This window comes from Quercus suber, unplaced genomic scaffold (assembly GCF_002906115.3).
Source record: "Quercus suber isolate HL8 unplaced genomic scaffold, Cork oak 2.0 scaffold_75, whole genome shotgun sequence".
In the NCBI taxonomy this organism is placed as follows: Eukaryota; Viridiplantae; Streptophyta; class Magnoliopsida; order Fagales; family Fagaceae; genus Quercus; species Quercus suber.
The window spans coordinates 101,768-120,565 of NW_027069540.1; the positions used below are offsets into that span (position 1 = coordinate 101,768).

The following is an 18,798-nucleotide window of genomic DNA, read 5'->3' on the forward strand; positions in this document are numbered from 1 at the left end:
ATCATAAATTTTAAAAATTCTCTTTTTAAATTCAAAATGAAATTTGTTATTTGACATTTATGACATTATTTCTAAATAGAGTTACCCTTCATTAATGAGAGTATTTTTGAATCATATAAAAGTCTAATTAAAATAAAGGAATCATCTTATATGTAGTATAGATAATACTAGTTTTGTTGGTACTATTTTGCCAAGGTCCAAGACCAATCCACATTTATTGGGTTTTTAGGATTGGATACAACTTGTATCCAGCACTAGTATCCAAAATTAAACATGTGTTTGCATCATAGTGTGTCTGGTGTAAAAAGGCACTAGAGACAAGTTTTACTCGGATTAACTAGGGATGAAATCTGAAGCATAAGAAGCCGGGTTAGGAGACATTTTATCTTCTGGGCTACATTCCTAATGTCATTGGGCTAATGTGAACAACCAAGTTGGTTGTTGGGGCTAAAGTTTACAACCAAGTTATAAACTTTTAGGCTAATTGCCTAGCATGTGAAGCTTGAATCCTTGAACTATTACCCTACTGCATCGCCAACATTAGGAAACTATCACCATTAAATTAACATGTTGTTGACAAAAATTGTTAACCCATGTTTAACAATAATTGCTAGATTATGTTTAACAAACACTGTCAAATTATGTTTAACAAAACGTTTTCAAATTATTTTTAACAAGAATTGTTATTTAGTCAAATTCATCAAACATAATTTCACCCATAGGCCTTTTGGCGTATGAGTTTTATTGATGTGAGTAGTGCCCATTCAAGATAATGTATCTCTTAATTACAATCCCTTGTTTTAAGGGAAGACCCTTTGATTCCAACCATGCCGTTTTTGTATATAAGTTTATTTATTTTCATGTTTAAGGGGATATGTGTTTTTTTATTTATTTGAGGCTGCACCTAATAATTTATTTAGATTTCCTACGTACACTTGATGAGGATCAAGCCAATTCGTAGTTCTTAATTTGAGGTTTTAGATTTAAAATCCTCAAATATGATTTTGCCCAATTTAAATGATAAACATTTAAGTCAAATACTTTGTATTTAATTAAGCATCGACTTAATTTTTTTTTTTTTGGGTGAGATAATTGAATTTAATTTCAAGAGTAAGTCAAGGACCATGTTTTTATGGAAATTAAACCAAGGATTCTCTCTTTGAGAAGTTGAATGTCTAAGCAATTGTCCTCCTCTTTCATTTGCTTCTTTGTAGGAATTTTAATGATATTTTGATTGAGGTTCTCAAATTTAATTAAGGGAAAGAAAACTCTTTTAAAGCAATTTTATTTTTATGAACATGGGTTTAGGAATTGGGAATTGGAAAATTTTCTCAAATCAATTTTTATGGTCATTTTATTTTATGAATTATTAACTCCAGTCTTGATTAAGAAATTAGAAATCCCAAAGAATTAGTTATGTTGGAATTTGAAGGAATTATAATCCCCACTTCATTTAAAATAATTTTGGGAGTCAAGGACTCCATTGAAATGTAGTGGAGTTGAGGACTCCATTAATTGGGTAGAGTCAAGGACTCCATTAATTGGGTAGAGTCAAGGACTCTATTGATGAATTTGATTTGGTAGAGTCAAGGATTCTAGTTGAGAAAACATTGAACCAAATCTTAAGAGAATTTTTATTTGGTAATGTTCAAATAGGATTTATGAGCCAGGGACTTGTATCTAAAGCTTCATGTATAAAGTTAGGAACTCCTCAAGAAACCCAATCCTATTTGTTTTATCAAACAAAAGTTCAGATTTGAAGAAATGAGAGAGGGAGAGATTTAGAGAAGAAAGGAACTGATAAAATCTCAACCTAATGCCGATGTTATATGTTCCTCTTCTGCTCGTTGCTCTCTATCTCTGTCTGTGTCTTTCTTATTTTTTTTTTTTCCTCTCTGTATTTTGCTGTGCTTTTCTTTTTTTTGTGTGTGATTCTTTTTTCTTTTTCTTTTTTTAATATGCTAAAACCTCTTTAATATATAGAGGAATTGAGAAACCGTTTCCCCCCCCCCCTTTTTTTTTTCTCTTAACTGATCAATTANGCCTTTATTATCGACTTCTCCTTTGCCATGGCCTCAGCTACATCCTTCAGGGCCTTCTCCCGCTCAACCTCCTCGGCCAGCACCTTCATCCTCCCGTCCACGACATACGACATTTGCGCAGCCTGACCACACAACATTCACTTTGTGAGGAAAAATGGAAAGTACACATGCATGGGTAAATAGAAAGCCGAGAATCGTAAAGAGAAGTAAAAACAATTACCGCTATGGTGTGCCACTGCAAACGCCTTCCAAAGACTCGTCCGTCGATTCCGTGAAAGCATGCAGGTCCTCAGGCAAGAGGATGCCGCACGCCAGACTCTGCGCCACGCGGCCACCATAACCTTTGTCCCATACTCGGGCACTGGCTGTAGACGGAAGAGGCTCGCCGCCGAGTTGGAAGGTGGGCCGCCATGCTGCCGGAGCACGGGAAGTAAACGCTAGGTCGATCCCAGTTTGCGCCACCGGTTCCCGGATGACAATATCGGCCGTAGGTCGTGGGGGCACGTGCCCGAGCCCGTCTAAGTTTGGTCGGTTGTGCGCGGCCTTTTTCGAACTCGGGTTGACGGGACAGCGGGGGGCGAAGTATCCTGGCGGGGGGTTGGTTGTTGCTGCACGGCAGGCCGGGCACTCGGGACGAAGCGGTCGATCGTCATCTTCCTCCTAGCCACCATGGTGTAGCCTTGGTCGGATCCTGTTTTAGAAGAGTCAGTTGTTTCTGCGGCTGCACCTTCCACCTCCCGAACAGGAGCCTCGGGCTCTACGGTTCTCTCGGGCTGAGTAGGAGCTTGTTGGATTTGCTCGTGGGCGCGTCTCCTACGCTCGGCAGATACGCGCTCGGCTGACTCGTCACGGATGGGCTGCCGTTCGTCCGAACAAATGTACCGGGGCCAAGATCACGTGCCTCGCCTACGGTTAGTCTTGGGGGAAGAAGTTCGCGTGCCGGACGTCGATATATGAGATGAGAGGGCTGTCAACTAGTAAAGCTTGGCTGAATGGCTGCCAAGTTGAGTAGACGGGATTAACACGGAGTATAAGGTGAGACGCTCGGAGTTGTCCGTCCGAGTGAACGAAGATTTCCGACCTGAGCACGAAATTCAGGTCCCGAACGTGTACCACTCTAAGGTCCGGCCTGAATCTTTTGCTCTCTGCACAGAGGAAACAAGGGTAAGTGACAACGTAACCGGACCAAAACCAAAAGAGACCAAAGTGAATAAAAGTTCGTCACCGACCAACGTCGCGCGGTGAAAATGCACAGGGGATCTCCTCGGCAAACCAATTGCCACTCACTCGAACGAAATCTTTAGCCGAATTTCGGTTTGAGTCTGGTAGGCATGAAATAAGCCGTACCCTTACATCCCTAGTCTTTAGATAATAGTCCGACTGAATATTACCGCACAGACTATACATCTGATTGATGTCATAGTGATTTAGTTGCAGCCCGTACAACTGGTTCAACCTACTCACACAACTCACTACCCAGTAAAAGTTGGGAGGGAGTTGGTCGGGACAAGGCCGTAAAATCTAAGGGTACTAAGAATCAGGGGTCAACCGGGAACCTAAGCCCACCCTCTAAGATGGCCATCAAGGGAAAGAACACCGTGTTCTCACCACGGCGCCTCTGGATGTCAATATCACCCATATTGCAATAGGCAATGTCTACGTCATTAGGAACGTTATAGGCTTCCCTAAATCTAGCCAAAGCATGCTCGGTTAAAAGGAGGTGAGAATAACTCATTTTTCAAAGCGAGTGTTTTTCAAAGAAAATTGAGAAAAGAAATGCTACGATTACCAAAGAATCGATTGAACTGGCTAAACAGAAAAATGAGAAGAAGGAGAGGAACTTACTGAGGGCTCTAAGGAGGAAGTGTGTTCTGGGCCAGGGGAAGAACCACTAAGGAGGGATGCTCGGCAGAGTGAAATATTCTAAAATGAGGAATGCGAAAGTGAGAACCAGAGACTAGAGGGACTATTTATAAGCATGGAGAGTGAAATGGGAAGCATTAAATAATCCCCTGGCGGGAAAACATGCGGACCGCCGCCTCAACTGCCACACGCGTAACGCCTCGGTTCACGAACCGTCAGATAATAATGACGGACAGGTCGTCAGTCAACTCCAATCGCGCCTTTTGAGACGCATTAATGCCCCCATCAACGACCGAGCACCGACCCTTCGACTTCCCAGACGGGTATCTACCCCCTGCGATCCTTGATTCACCCCCGAGAATGGGGAGCGAATCAAGGGGGGCTATTGTACGGCCCCGCGTCGTATCCTATATTGGGCCTTGGACCCTGGCCTGGGTATATGGCCCATGAGGCCAATCCCCTTCTACCCGGCAGCCCACCCCCGGGCCATGCGTACTGCAAGCCCGAGCCTTGCCTCTTCATCGTTTCTCGGCAACACCTTCCCAGGCAGTGATGGATATTTGACTCACGGGAAGCCCCGCGCTGTACCTACCCGGCCGTGCCTCGGAGAGCCACCGCTGCCGAGAACTATCGTAGAGGTGGGAACCAAGTTCCAACGCCACCCTCACAGTTTCCCACTCCTACCTGACCACCCACTTACGATCGATAATAGTGGACCGCCGGTTGCACTCGTTGGCAAGTAATTATGACCTCTCCACTAAACTATGGACTATAAATACAGGAAGTTTTGAGAAGAGAGGGGTTGGAAAAAATGGGGCGGTAAGAAGAGTGTATGCAGAGAGTGAGCAAAAAGAGAAGGTGACCCAGACCCACGAGGAAAGAACAGAGAGGACCTTAGGTCTTAGCGGGAAGAACGACTTAGAGTAGGACATCCAAGCCCACCATACAAGTAAGTTGTGAGCTCAAGTGAGGCCCAGTCCAACGGGTTTCGGTATCGGGCGCGCACATTATCCTTTTCTGTTTTTATGTGGGACTCATGATTTTTATTACTTTAAATAACATCTTCAAGTGAACAAATTAAACGTCAATTTCTTATTTACTCAATACTATTTTTTTAGCAACTTGTTTAGTGCATAACACAGTTTACCTAGTACATCAATGAGTAAGTTCCTTTTGAATGAGCATATAAACTCATATATTATCTCTTTCCGTTTTTACGTGGGACTCATGATTTTTATTACTTTAAATAACATCTTCAAGTGAACAAATTAAATGTTAATTTCTTATTTACTCAATACTATTTTTCCAACAACTTGTTCAGTGCATAACACAGTTTACCTAGTATATCAATGAGTAATTAAGTTCCTTTTGAATGAGTGGATTCCCCACCACCCACGCCCCCCCAGTATATCAATGAGTAAGTTTCTTTCGAATGAGTGGATTCCCCTTCCCCCTAGTGTATCAATGAGTAAGTCCCCCCAAGAGTATATCAATGAGTAAGTTCCTTTCAAATGAGTGGGTTCCCCCTCCCCTAGTATATCAATGAGTAAGTTCCTTTCCCCACAACCCAAATTGAAAAATGAGGTCGGCTACTTACTTTCGAAGCGAGCTCCCCAAATAATAATAGAATAAGGTTGGCTACTTGCTGCTTGGAAAATAAGTAGGACTCATGGAACACTCAAATTTCTACAAGTATCATTCTCATTCATATCAATTCCACTGCAAATTCCAGAAAATCAGTGCTTCCCTTCCAAAAAGAAAACATAAGGATCAGGTCTTCTTGCGTGGAAAATAAGTAGGACTTGGTTTATCACTTTTTGTTCAACAAGGAAATTGCTCTCCAACACTGCACCGGCGGGTTGACGTAAAGTAAAGTCATTACGTTTGTATGAGCACCTTGACTGACTTTGGGGCAAAACTTTATATATATATATATATACACACACACACACATATATTAAAAAATATTGATATACATAATTATTTTAAAATTGTTTTGTCTACATTAACAAAAAAATATAATTTGAACACTCTCACTTGAGAATTGCAAAAATTTGGGATCAATAATTAAAAAAAGAGTAATGATATGAACACAATAAAATATCATAACTTTTAAAATTAACTTGCCAACTCACACATGGATCCACCATAATCTCTAATTTAATTTTTTTGCTATGCTAATTTAGTAATGTTGTCTCTCTAGCATTACTTATAAAAGTAATTTTAGTTCCCAAAACATAATCCTCAATCCCTAAAAAAATAAAAAATAATCCAAATATGAACAAAAAAACTAGCTCAAATAACAGTAAAAATAACCCAAACAACAACAAATGAACAAAACATTCAACAATAAACTTATTCAAAAATAAAAAATAAAAAATAAAACCAAATCATTCATATTTGTAACTCGTACTCATAGTAGTTATCATCCGTCTCTCTCTCTCTCTCTCATCATTTCATATCTCTCTTACTTTATTATTCTCATCTTTCTCAGTTCTTACTTTATCTATCATTAGATTCTTTTTGCTTTTTAATTTTGTTAGTATAAGGAAATTGTAAAATCTTATGTATTTTTGTGTTATTTATTTATGTTGACATATCAAAGTTCTTTTTTCATACGTTGAGGCTCATTTTTGACAAAGCCCAGCAAAACAAAAGGCCCAACAACACGGGCAGACCAAAAGAAATAGCAAATAGAAGTCATGGCAGGAATAAATGGCTTACAGTTCCATGAGATGGGTCCAGAAGAAGCCAACGGGCTTGAATAAGTCTGGAAAGAGAAAAGAAACAAACCCATAGGAAGTGTGAAGAAAAGTAAGAATGGGCCATAGCGGGCCCAATGTAATGTAAACAAAGAGAGTAAGAGGCTAATGGAAAACCCATGAGCCACAAGGATGAAGTATAGAGTGATTAGGCCGAGGAAGCCCAAAATGAGTTAGCAAAAACCCATGGGTAAAACAGAATTGAAAAAAATGGGCCAAGGATGCCCAAAAGGGAAAAGGGACATTGGAGCTCGTGAGCAGTAAAGGAAAAGGCCCAGTTAGTATACTAGGTTACTGAGAAGAAAACACATGGTAGGCCCAAAAGGACCCAGCAAGATTAAGATAAACAGCAGGAACAACAATTTGGTATGGCAGGAAATGCCAAGCCACGAAGCAAACACCTAAACTAGAGGGAGGCCCAATAATCCAACAAGGCCTAACCCCCCAAGAAAGGGACAAGTCATAAACGTTGGCCTGTTGGAGATGCAACCCACACCAAAAAAAGCCAAAAAGCACACGGCAAGATATGCGCACCTATTCTCAGATCTCGGTAAACGTATGAAACAACAAGAAGGTAAAGCACGTGTACGACCTAGGCATCACCAGCCTGTACCCAGCCACTATGGGAAAGGGTGAGGTCATGGGTGAGGGCACGGTCTGGCGGTGGGGAGAGGGGTGAAAACCCATTCTTATGGTTCTTGCTTAGGCTCTTTCAGTGGGCACAGTCCTGCTAGGATGACATGCCACCCAAAAGAGGTAAGGGTGGGTAAGAACCACAGGGTGCATGCCATGAGAGACTGAGAGGGAGAGGGTACACATTAGATGAGTAGAAAAGAAACCTTCGTTGTCTGAAAGCCACAGGTCAATGGTGATAGTCAGAACCATTGACTTGGTAAGTGGTCGGCAAAAGGCTCCCATATCAGACAAGGGCCATTAAGGAGCTAAAATAGTAAAATCGGTCATGGCAGGCTCTATATAAGGGACCTGTGTTTGTGTACAAAAAGAAGGGGAGGGGGAGAAGGAAGAGGAGAGAGAATTGAAAGAAAGAAAAAGAGAGAAAAGATAATCAAAAGAACAGAGAAGGAAGAAGAAAGAAAAACAGAGTGTTTTATGGCAGACATGCACCCAAATGGGTTAACCCCCTCTCTCCCTCAATAGCCTTACCCTCTATTGGAGGCAAATGGTTTATACTCGGGCACACATCATTTAGGGTTGGCCTCTTAAAACAACTAATTTCTCCTTTGAAATTACTTGCGTTGAGGGAGCAGATTTCCCTTCCCTGGTTAGAGCCCCGTGGTAATACTTGGTGTGGCAGACCCATTCCTTTGATTCTACTAACCCCGTTCTACCCCTTTGTTTAAGTTTTATTCTTTGAACGTGAGGCCTTTTAAGTCATTTACTTTACTTATTGTGGCAGAAATAGTGATTGTACTTTTTTTACATTATCTATATTATATCTGCTTGCCATAACCTCTTAACAGTGACTCTGCCTGCTATGAGTTTATAAACAGACTTTGGCAGACATGGTGTGATTTGCGCACAAGTCGGGCCAAGGTGTGTTCCAATTGGGCCGGTCCTGACTCCTTTACTCAGAAACAAATCGGGCCTAGTACAGCAGGAAGCAGCCTAATATGCCGATCCAGACCCACCACCTTACATCATACAAGATAGAAATTCTATTATAGCATAATCTAAGTGTATATGTGTATGAAGCTCCATCCTAGAGACTTGAATCTCGGCCTTTACCCCCCCTCCCCTCCCTCCCCCACATCCCACAAGCACTTATACTTGTGGAATGATCATCGCATAAAAGATATGCGGTAATATTTTGTATAATTTAAGTTTCTTAATAAATATCGTAGAAAAATTTCCTAGAGCTCCCACTATCCAATAGCTTAACTAAAACCAAAATTATCTTTATTTTAAAGAGTAAATATACAACTTCAACGGTCTATCAAATGCAAAAAAGAAAATGACCATGTATGGTAGTTTCTTAGTTTGAAGAGTTACTATTTATTAGCAAAAGAAAAGATAAAAAATTGATGAAGTTAAAATAAAATATAAGTTAGGAAGATCAAAAAATTGAATGTAGGAAGATTAAAGTAAGAATAAATAAACAATGTAGAAATAATTATTTAAACATGCTTGTTAGTGGGTGTTTTTAAGACATTTATTAATAGACTATTTAAAAAAAAAATATGATATCACTTTCTTAAGGAAATATAAGAAGTTATAAAAAATTAAGTTGTTTTCTTCTTTTCTCATTAAATAATTTTAAAAATATTCTATAAATTAATACCTTTATGATATTGATTAACTTTTTCAATATTTAAATAGAATAGAGAAAAAAATATTGCCAGAGAGTTAGGTGGAAACTACTTTTGAAAGAGTACGCAAAATGAACTTTTACTCTTGGAAATTGGATGGAATATACCTAAACAGCTGGAAAAGATCTAATACACTCCACCGACTCAAATTACTATAAGTATCATATTTGTAACAATCCCACCCTCATACCTCAATTAAAAACACTATACTTTCACTTCAACATTTTACATTGAAATTATGTTTGTAAAACTTGATTTTAAGTAACATTGTATGTTCAAAATACGATTTTATCACGAGGCTATTCTCCTAAATAATTTACTACCCAAATAAATTGTGATGATTGGCTCGTTGGCCCAGGCCTCCGAACCTCTCTCACCCGTTAGAGGAATAAAGAGAGGTCAGGGGAAATCAGACACGCTGATTAGATTTATTGCTCATGCATATATCTATTGCAGATTAACTGTATGACTGAAATAATTGACATATCTCTCTCTCTCTCTCTGTGTTATAGATGAGTCAGCCGCCTGAAACTCTGGCCCCGCTCCTCGCAAAAGCTGATGCGACTCTGAAAGAGGCAGTTGATGCAGTGCGTAATTGTCAAAACGCAATTGCTTATCAAAAGTATAAGAAGGCATTTGAGCAGTTAAAACATTATAGAGAGGAATTTGACAAGCAATATCTGCCCCATTATGAAGCGGCAGAAGAAATAGCAAGAGGACAAAATCCTGGATCCTCTATAACTGCCACAGCACAATTATGGCGATTCCCTACGTTCTCGTCCCGGAAGTTGAGTCATTTTGTGAAGTTGAGTGATGTGAAGTTGGATAATGTGGGTGGACTTGAGAACTGCAAACGGGTATTGAGAGAAGCTGCCATATGGCCCGTAAAGTATCCTCAATTTTTTACTGGTAAGTTCCTCCTCCATCATTGTATTTAACTTTTGGGTTTTCTAATCTCTGCTTTTAGTTAGTTTATCTTGATATTCTTTAGTTTCAATTCTAATAAGAATGGCTGGGTTTTGATCCTCTGTTTAGGGAATCGAAAACCATGGAGGTCTGTATTACTATTTGGTCCACCTGGATCAGGGAAGACCCTTCTAGCAAAGGCAATTGCAGCAGAAGCAGACTATCATTTCTCTAGGTAATATTTATATGGAACTTTATATGTTTACATTGAACTTGCAATATAAACTTATGTTATGGGACACATAAAAAGTGAAAATTGTTGTACATATTTACAAAAAGTGGAAAATATTATACACTTTTTGCAAATGTGTTATTACCTCTCGTGTGTTTACAATGTAAATTTACATTGCAAGTAAAACGTAAACATATAACTTTCCAATTTATATTTTTACCAAACCCAATGCCAATACATAGCAAACAAATGAATTACAATAACTGATGATGAAAGAATTATACATGGAAAGAGATAAAAGAGCTAATTTTCATCTTCTAGCAAGTGTTACACTTTGTCTAAGAGTTCATAAAGGAATGGAAATGAATATAGTGGAAGGAAAATGTTTTTAAATAAGAAAAATGAATGGAAAATAATATAATATAATGGAATTAAGTAATCTTGTTTGGATGTTTTAAAATAAATAAATGGAAAGGAATGTTGTTAATGGCAATACATGTTAATTACACTTACCAGTTCACTACTCACTCTCCCCAAAATATAACCAAACCATATTAAACTTCCCCTCATCTTTTCATCAATAGAAGCTACTCCAATTTTTAAACAGATTTCCTATTTCAAATTCTTTCTTTTTCTGTATTCCCACTTATCCATCTTAATATTTTCATTTTTGCTATACTCATTTTATGGATATGTTGCCTTTTAAAATCGTCCAACATTTAGTACCATAGAGCATAGCTAGTTGTATGCTAGTCTTATAAAATTTTCCCTTTATCTTAATAGGTATTCTCTAATCACATAATACTCATAATGCACCTCTCCACTTCATCCATTCTAATCTTATCCTATGATTGACATCCTCTCAGTCTCTCTATTTTTATGAATTATTAATCCAAGGTACCGAAAGTTCTCTCTCTTTAGTATTCGTTGATCATCAAGTCTTATCGTCTCGTTGTTTATGTTTTTCTGTTTTTATTGAACTTATATTCCATGTACTCCGTTTTAGTTGTATTAAATGAAAGCCTTTAGATTTAGAACGTCTTGCAAAATTTCTAACTTTGCATTAACTCCACTTCTAGCTTCATCCTCTATACCTATATCATTTGCATGATACATACTCCAAGGGACTTTCTCTTGAATTGATTTAGTGAGCTCACCCCTCACTAGTGCAAAGATATATGGGTTTAATGTTGACCCTTAATGCAAACCTATAGCGATCACTTGTGATTCCTTAACTTGTTTTACACACTAATTACAGCTTCGTCATACATATCCTTAATCAACTTAATATACTTTAGAGGAACTCATTACTTTGCCAATACCCACCTCATAACCTCTTTAGGAACTCTATTAGATATTTTCTCAAGATCAATGAAAACCATATGAAGATCGTCATAGGTCTCTCTCTTTTTTTTTTTCATTAGATGTCTATGTAAGTGAATAGCTTCCAAGGTAGATCGTCCTAGCATAAGCCCAAATTTATTTTCTGATACTAATGCTTCATTCTTAACCTATGTTCAATCACTCTTTCCCAATGTTTCACTCAAGTTTAATTTCATGGTACTTTGTACAGTTTTGGATATCCCCCTTGTTCTTATAAATAGTAATTGAAGCCTCCACTCATTAGTCATTTTATTAACATAAACTCATAGGCTTAAACCTTTTGGACCAAGTAGTGTCCCTATTATTATATTAACTATTCAATTGGAAACTCCCTAAGGTATTATATTCCCAACAAGTGGAATTAGCTAGGGTCCAAAGTGGTGTGCGACGAAGGTGGCTAGGTGTTCAGAGTCTTGATTCTTTGAACAAACGTACAATTTCTATCCTCCATTGGGTTATCCAGATTGCTTTACATTAAAAAGTTTATCAAATAACTTTTCCATCTCTCTTTATTTTTTTCTTCTTTTACTAACACTATATGATTCTTATCTTGATGCATTGAACACCATTCAAATCTCTTGTTTTCAATGTCCATTAGTTGAGATGACGAACAAATTAAGTCTTTAAATTTGGATTTGATAGATTAAATATTCTTGTTGAAATCTAAGATATTTGAGTTTCAGCAAATGTGGACTTGAGTTCTTAATATTTTATATTGTTGATTTAGTTTCCTTACTTCATATGGTTGGGTCTTTGGCTCCTTTTATAAGCTTTTCAAATGCAATTATCACATTATTGGAATGTGTTGAATTTCTGAATTCATCATCTACGCCATTATGCTTCAATGGATTCCCATTTCCGATTGTTTTATTCTCTACTTCTTCTAACCAGTTTTTTTCGGGTGCATTTATTACAGTTTATGTACAGATTTCCCATAGATGTAGATGTGTTTGCTTTACAATCATTTTATATAGATGGAATGTTGCCAACACATTTACATGGGTACTGTTTATACACAGTATTTCTCCATCGGACATTGTGTCTCAATGGTTGGGAGAGAGTGAACAGCAAGTCTCAGATCTTTTTCAAGAGGCTCGTAAAAAACATCCCTCCATTATTTTTATTGACGAAATTGATTCCTTATGTGGCCCACGAGGTAAAAACAATGAGCATGAAGCATCTCGACGAATCAAAGCAGAACTTCTTGTACATATGCAGGTATTTTGTTTTCCCTGGAAATAAATTTAGAGTGGTTTGCTCCAAGCTTCATTTTTATATATTATAATTCACATGCTTAGATTAAGATTGGGGACAAGTAGTTCGTCAATAACTTCTTTTAGTTTATTACTATTCTGTTCAGTAAGAATTTTTTACATTTCATGATATTAGTTGAAAGGCATCTTATTGAACATTTTTATACTTATAAAATGGAATTTGAGGGATTTGATGAAAAATTGAACTGAAATGTTTAGTATGGGTGACCTAACTGAAGGTATTTAAGCTTAATAGTAACTTCAAATCATGTATGTGGCCCAAAGAAAGGCTATTTTTTCTTTTGAATTTTAGGTTTTAATTTTTCTTTTTGTTTTGCATTCTTGTATATATGTCTAATGAGTTGAGGAGAAGTACTTTAATAGCTATCTACAAGAATAATGAGGATATTCAAAACTGTACAAATTACTGTAAAATTAAACTTATGAATCACTCTTTGAAACTTTGGAAAAGAGTGATTAAATATAGGTTAAGACATAAAACAAAAATATTAGAAAATTAATTTGGTTTTCTGCTAGGTCAATCTACCGTGGAAGTTATTTTCTTATAGACATCTAATAGAAAAATATAGAAGCTTGTAAAGATCTTCATATGGTCTTTATTGACCTAGAGAAAACATATGATATGGTCTCTTGAGAGTTTATGCAGTGAGTTTTGCAGAAGAAAGGCTTTCCTCCAAGTATATTAAGTTGATTAAGTGTTTGATGGAGTTGTAAGTATGTAGTGTAAGAATAAGTGAAAGCATCACAAGTAAGATATAATGACCTATCATTATATATTTGGAGAGATGCTCTAGAATTTAAATGCTTTCGATTAAGTTGAACTAAAACATAATATATGGAATGTAAGTTTAGAAAAGTATAAATATAGATGAAGGAGATATAAAATTCAATGATGAAAAGATACTAAAGAATAAGAGCTCTTGATATCTTGGATAAATAATTCATAAAGATTGAGAGATTGAAGATGATGTGAATTATAGGATAAGAGCATTGTGGATGAAGTGGAAAAAAAAAATACATATATATATATATATATTTTGTGATAGAAGAATACTTATAAAGTTCAAGTTTTATAAGATTGTTATAAGACTAGATATGCTCTATGGGGCTAAATGTTGGGTTGTTAAGAAGCAACATATTCATAAAATAAGTATAACTGAAATGAGATGGTTAAAATGGATAAGTGGAAATAGGGGATTCGAAATGAAGAAATCCACAAAAAGATAGGCGTGCCCTTTATTGTTGAAAAGATGAGGGAGAGTCACTTGAGATGATTTGGTCATACTCAGAGGAGAGCAACTAATGCACTCGTAGGAAAGAGTGAGGTCAATTCAAGTTGAAGTAAAGAAAAATAATAGAGGAAGACAAACAATACTGTTAGTAGAAATAGTAAAAAATGACATCAATTAAGGAAGTGACAGAGAGTATGAGTTTGAATAAAATAAAATGGAGGAAAAAATACATATAGCCGACCTTGATTAATCTGTTGAAGATCCATAGTCAGCCCCAAAAAAATTGGGACTGAGGCCTTTTTATTGTTGTTGTTATTATTATTGTATGCATCCTGTTAATTACCAATTATTCCAAAAATTTAAGCTATTAGGTAAATATGAATTTAATCATTTAACTATAATTATAACACTTTCCGTAACCTATGGGTCTAAATTCCCTGTAATAAGTGGGGCTCAATAAGTGAGAATTTAATATTTTAATTGAGAGGTAGAATGAAGATAGAGATTGAATCTAGGATCTCCTGTTCTGATACTATGTTAATTACTAATTGTTCAAAAAGTTTAAACTATCAGGAAATGATGACTTTAATCACTTAACCATAATTCTAACACATATCTTGTGCTAGAGTTGTACATTATTTATGATTAAATTTATTAATTAATTAAAAAAAGGAATATATTATTAACATAAAATAGATGAGAAGATGACCAACCATTTTCTTGTTGGCCTTAAAATTAATGGTAGTGTAGTTTGCAATGCAGTTCATAGTAACTTTATGTTTTATGAAACCGAATTTGGTAAGGATATGGTGTAAAACCAATGTTTTACACTATCCAATAAGAGATTTTGCCATATAAGATTTTTACTTAAAATACCTTTTAATAAACTCTTAATTTGGTTGAATTTTCAAATGGATATTAGAATTGATTGTTAATGATTGTACTTATTATTTAATATTTGATAAGATAATGTGTCATGTTGGGATTAATATTGAAGTTTTACACTATATCCTTATAAAATTTGATCTTAAATAGTTAATACATGACATTATCATACGTTGTTTCCTTCTACTTATCTACACGTAATCTTGAAATGGAAATTTTCTTCAATACATTTCAGGATGTATGCGACGGTAAGGAACATGTTCTGATTCTAGCAGCCACAAATACTCCTTATGCTTTGGATCAGGTAAGTAAAAAATAAAATACTTCTAACATACGGCCATGGATAGAAAAGATTTTATGATCTACATTGCTTAGGGTTGAGGCTAATGCAAAGTTAACGTAGGCCATAAGGAGGCGTTTTGATATGCGAATCTATATCCCTCTCCCGAATAAGGAGGCAAGGAAACGCATATTTGAGGTACTTCAGTTCTTGAAATGCAATGAATTTGGAGAATCAAAGCAACTCACTGTACTTTATGCTTTTGTAGTTTATGTCTTGTTTAATATCCTTCAGTTTTTTATTTGAGCAGGTTGAGATTGGGAAAACTCCTAGTAAGATTGGTAAAAGTGGATTAGAGAGTTTAGCTGAAGGGACAGAAGGTTTCTCCGGTTCAGATATATCCTCTTACGTAAGTGTCAATTTGACATTAGATGTTAGTATGTCAGTATGTCTCCAAAGTGACAAAACCTGTTACTTACTTTTAGGTCAAAGATGCACTATATCAGTCTATTCGTGCAACTCTTCGGCCTGGATTCTTCACTCAAACCAAAGACAAGTGGTGGGTCCCTTGCCAAGATGCTGCTTTTCCACACAAGAAATCATTGCAGGATCTTGAGAATGAAAAACAAGATTCAAAGGTACTAGCTAGGAAACTGATGTTCAAGACAAGAAATCATTCCAAAAAATTATGTTTTGGGCTGAGTATAAGTAACTTAATTATGGATAGAATTCTTGAAGATACGTAGACTGCCTTTACTTTAGTAGTTAGTAAATTTATGGGATAGAGAGAATTCTTGGTTTACATTTACAATTATAGACACACAAAATGTGCACATATAAGTCAATAAAAGTTCGAAAAAGAAATATATATATATATATATATATATTTCTTTTTTGAGATAAGAGATAGAATTTTATTTATTACAAAGTATAAGAGGTACACCAGCACATATAAGTCAATAAAAGTTCGAAAAAGAAATATATATATATATATATATATATTTCTTTTTTGAGATAAGAGATAGAATTTTATTTATTACAAAGTATAAGAGGTACACCACCTGGGCTACATACCAGCACCAGGGAAAGAAAGCCATATGCAGAAAAGACAAACTACCCGCGCTAGAGCACTGATAGAGAAAAAACTAAGGCAAAAGACAAACGAAGCCCAAGTCCCACACACCACAGTACAGAGCTTTCAAACCACAACACAACAATACAGAGCTGTCAAAAAACAGAGACTAAGAATTATTCTTTGCGGCCAGCAACCTCTAATACTCTGCCAGGAAACCGAGTGCCCCTTCCAGGATTACTTTAGGATGTTGCTGAACATGTTCGAAGTAATATTTATTTCTAGCATTCCATAGCGCCCAGGATATTGTCGCCCAGCTATCCAACTCCATCTCTGGTAGCCAATCAATTAACAGAGCAAAGAATTCCCTAGCATCATTGGGACATTTATGAATTTTACCTTGGCAAATCGCCCATACATTTCTTGCTAAAGGACACTCCCACAAAAGATGGCAAACAGACCCTGGTTTTTTACAGCAAATCTCACACCGTGGGTCAACCATAACTTTCCTTCGATGCAAGTTTTCTCTTGTTGGTAAAATATTGGAGCAAGCACGCCACACAAACATTCGAACCTTGGGTGGATATTTTAATGCCCAAAAGTCCTTACGTAAAATAGGATTTGAAGAAAAACTCAAAATAGGGGAGGGTGTTAGTATACTGGAAAGAAAAAGAAAAAAGAGCGTGTATCACTCAATTGCATTGATTCATGTTTGGTGTTGATTTTCTCTTCTATTAACATAGGCTGATTTTTTTTTTTTGAATTTTCATATTCATTCGTGTCTCTGGAAATTGATGACTTGCAGATCCAGGTACCAAAGATCACATTAGAATATTTTAAAGAAGTGAAAAAGAGACATAAGCCAACTGTACAAGCTGCTGTCCTTGACGAGCTTAAGAAGTTCAAGAAGGAGTTTGGGGTTGATGCTGAAGAACCTTCAGATGCTCTCTGACTTGCAAAAGGCAAGATGGAAACGGTATCGTAGTAAAAAGAAGTCATATGCACCGTATCACTAAAACTCAAAACACTGTCGTTTGACCTTAGGTTGTTTATAACTCAATGTACAACGCAGCGTTTTGTTAAGTCAGTTATGTAGGCCTAAATGCAGTTATATTTACACGTATTAGTGGTGGTTAATCTGTTATAACTGCCTCCATGATTTACGCTTTCTCTCTCTCTGATTATGCATATAAGCTTAGCACTGCTCAGTGATGTATTGTGTTGGTTACATTGCAGAAATAATAGAACTTTCTTTTCCTCTCAATCAATTTGTTTCTTTGTTCAGGGGTTTCTGGTGAATTGTAGAGACACGTTGGTTGTTGTTGTTGTTTTTTTTTTCTTTAGTAACTGTTATCCATATGCAAGTGTTATCTGAACTTATCTCGATGAGTTACGTGTGTCAGTTTGGTTAATTAGAAGCTTTACAACCCGTTTGCTCGTTGTCCTACTTTTTGTAAAATCTCAAAGATACAAGAGGTAATTATTTCTCTATATTGAGTTTATGAGATACAACCAGGAGAGCATATATACTATAGAGCATATACAAGGAATATACATATATTAAGGAATATATTAGCACAGGAAAGGCAGTGACAAATTAGTGGAGTTTGTCTGTTTTAATGTATATTATGGGCTTTAGACCCAGCTGGTTTACTTGTATAGCACACTTGTACTACACTTTACTTGTACCACACACATATGCTTACTTGTACCGCACACATATGCCTCCTATATAAAGATTTTTTTTTTTTTTTTTTTTTTTTTTGGAGCACTAGCATTAGGAATGTTGTGAAATATGAATTGAAATTTCGTAATAGGATTTTTCCCCAATGGAAACCCATGTGAAAATTTTCCTTTGATCCTTCAACAAATGTGTAATGTGAAACTAGTGTATAAATCATTGCACTCATACTGTGTTGTGCAATCAATAGACACTATTCTTCATCTCTCCCTGATATTTGCTCTGAAATCTAGTGAACTTAGGACTATTTCTCGTTGAGTTCATCTTTTGACTAGTGTGGCTGCTTGATGCATCATTAGATGATGAATGGTTGCTAAAGCTTACCTCATAAAAGAATTCTGCAAATCTGTTCCTTAATGCCATAAGGTATGTCAAGCATGTCAACGCAACACCCCATATTAGGAAAAGTCATAGATCTCTACCCGCAATTATGAAGGTAGTAAAATGATTATTTTGGGTATAGGAAGAATCGAGGGAGAGATAAGTTGTCTTTTTGGTTATTATTATTATTATTATTATTTTAAATTGATTTTTGTCTATTTGGTATGGTGTACAAGGATAACTATGTGCTAGACTTTTGGGTTTGTTCTGATTTTGGTTTTGAAGGCCTACAAGACAATTGCAATGGTAGGAAGGTGATAAAATTTTGGGAGGGACAGGTGAGCTTGCAGGCGGGACATGGTTGTTTTGTAGTTTGTACCAAGGATGGGAGTGTGGCTTTTCTCATAAATGTCAAGGAAGATTGGTCTCTGACAGAGGACAAGAGAAGAGGGGACTTCCCTGTTTTGTTCTTGATGGT

General features: G+C 36.5%; 1 protein-coding gene across 1 annotated transcript; it reads left to right on the forward strand.

Annotated features, from left to right (window-relative positions):
• Window positions 1-9,288: 9,288 nt before the first annotated feature.
• Window positions 9,289-17,522, forward strand: LOC112007742 (protein SUPPRESSOR OF K(+) TRANSPORT GROWTH DEFECT 1). The gene is made up of 9 exons (XM_065773429.1): window positions 9,289-9,392; window positions 9,507-9,903; window positions 10,030-10,135; window positions 12,535-12,733; window positions 15,142-15,210; window positions 15,310-15,384; window positions 15,497-15,595; window positions 15,672-15,824; window positions 17,064-17,522. Exons 2-9 carry the CDS (start codon window positions 9,507-9,509, stop codon window positions 17,208-17,210), a joined length of 1,245 nt encoding a protein of 414 aa, XP_065629501.1. The 5' UTR covers window positions 9,289-9,392; the 3' UTR covers window positions 17,211-17,522.
• The last annotated feature ends 1,276 nt before the right edge of the window (window positions 17,523-18,798 follow it).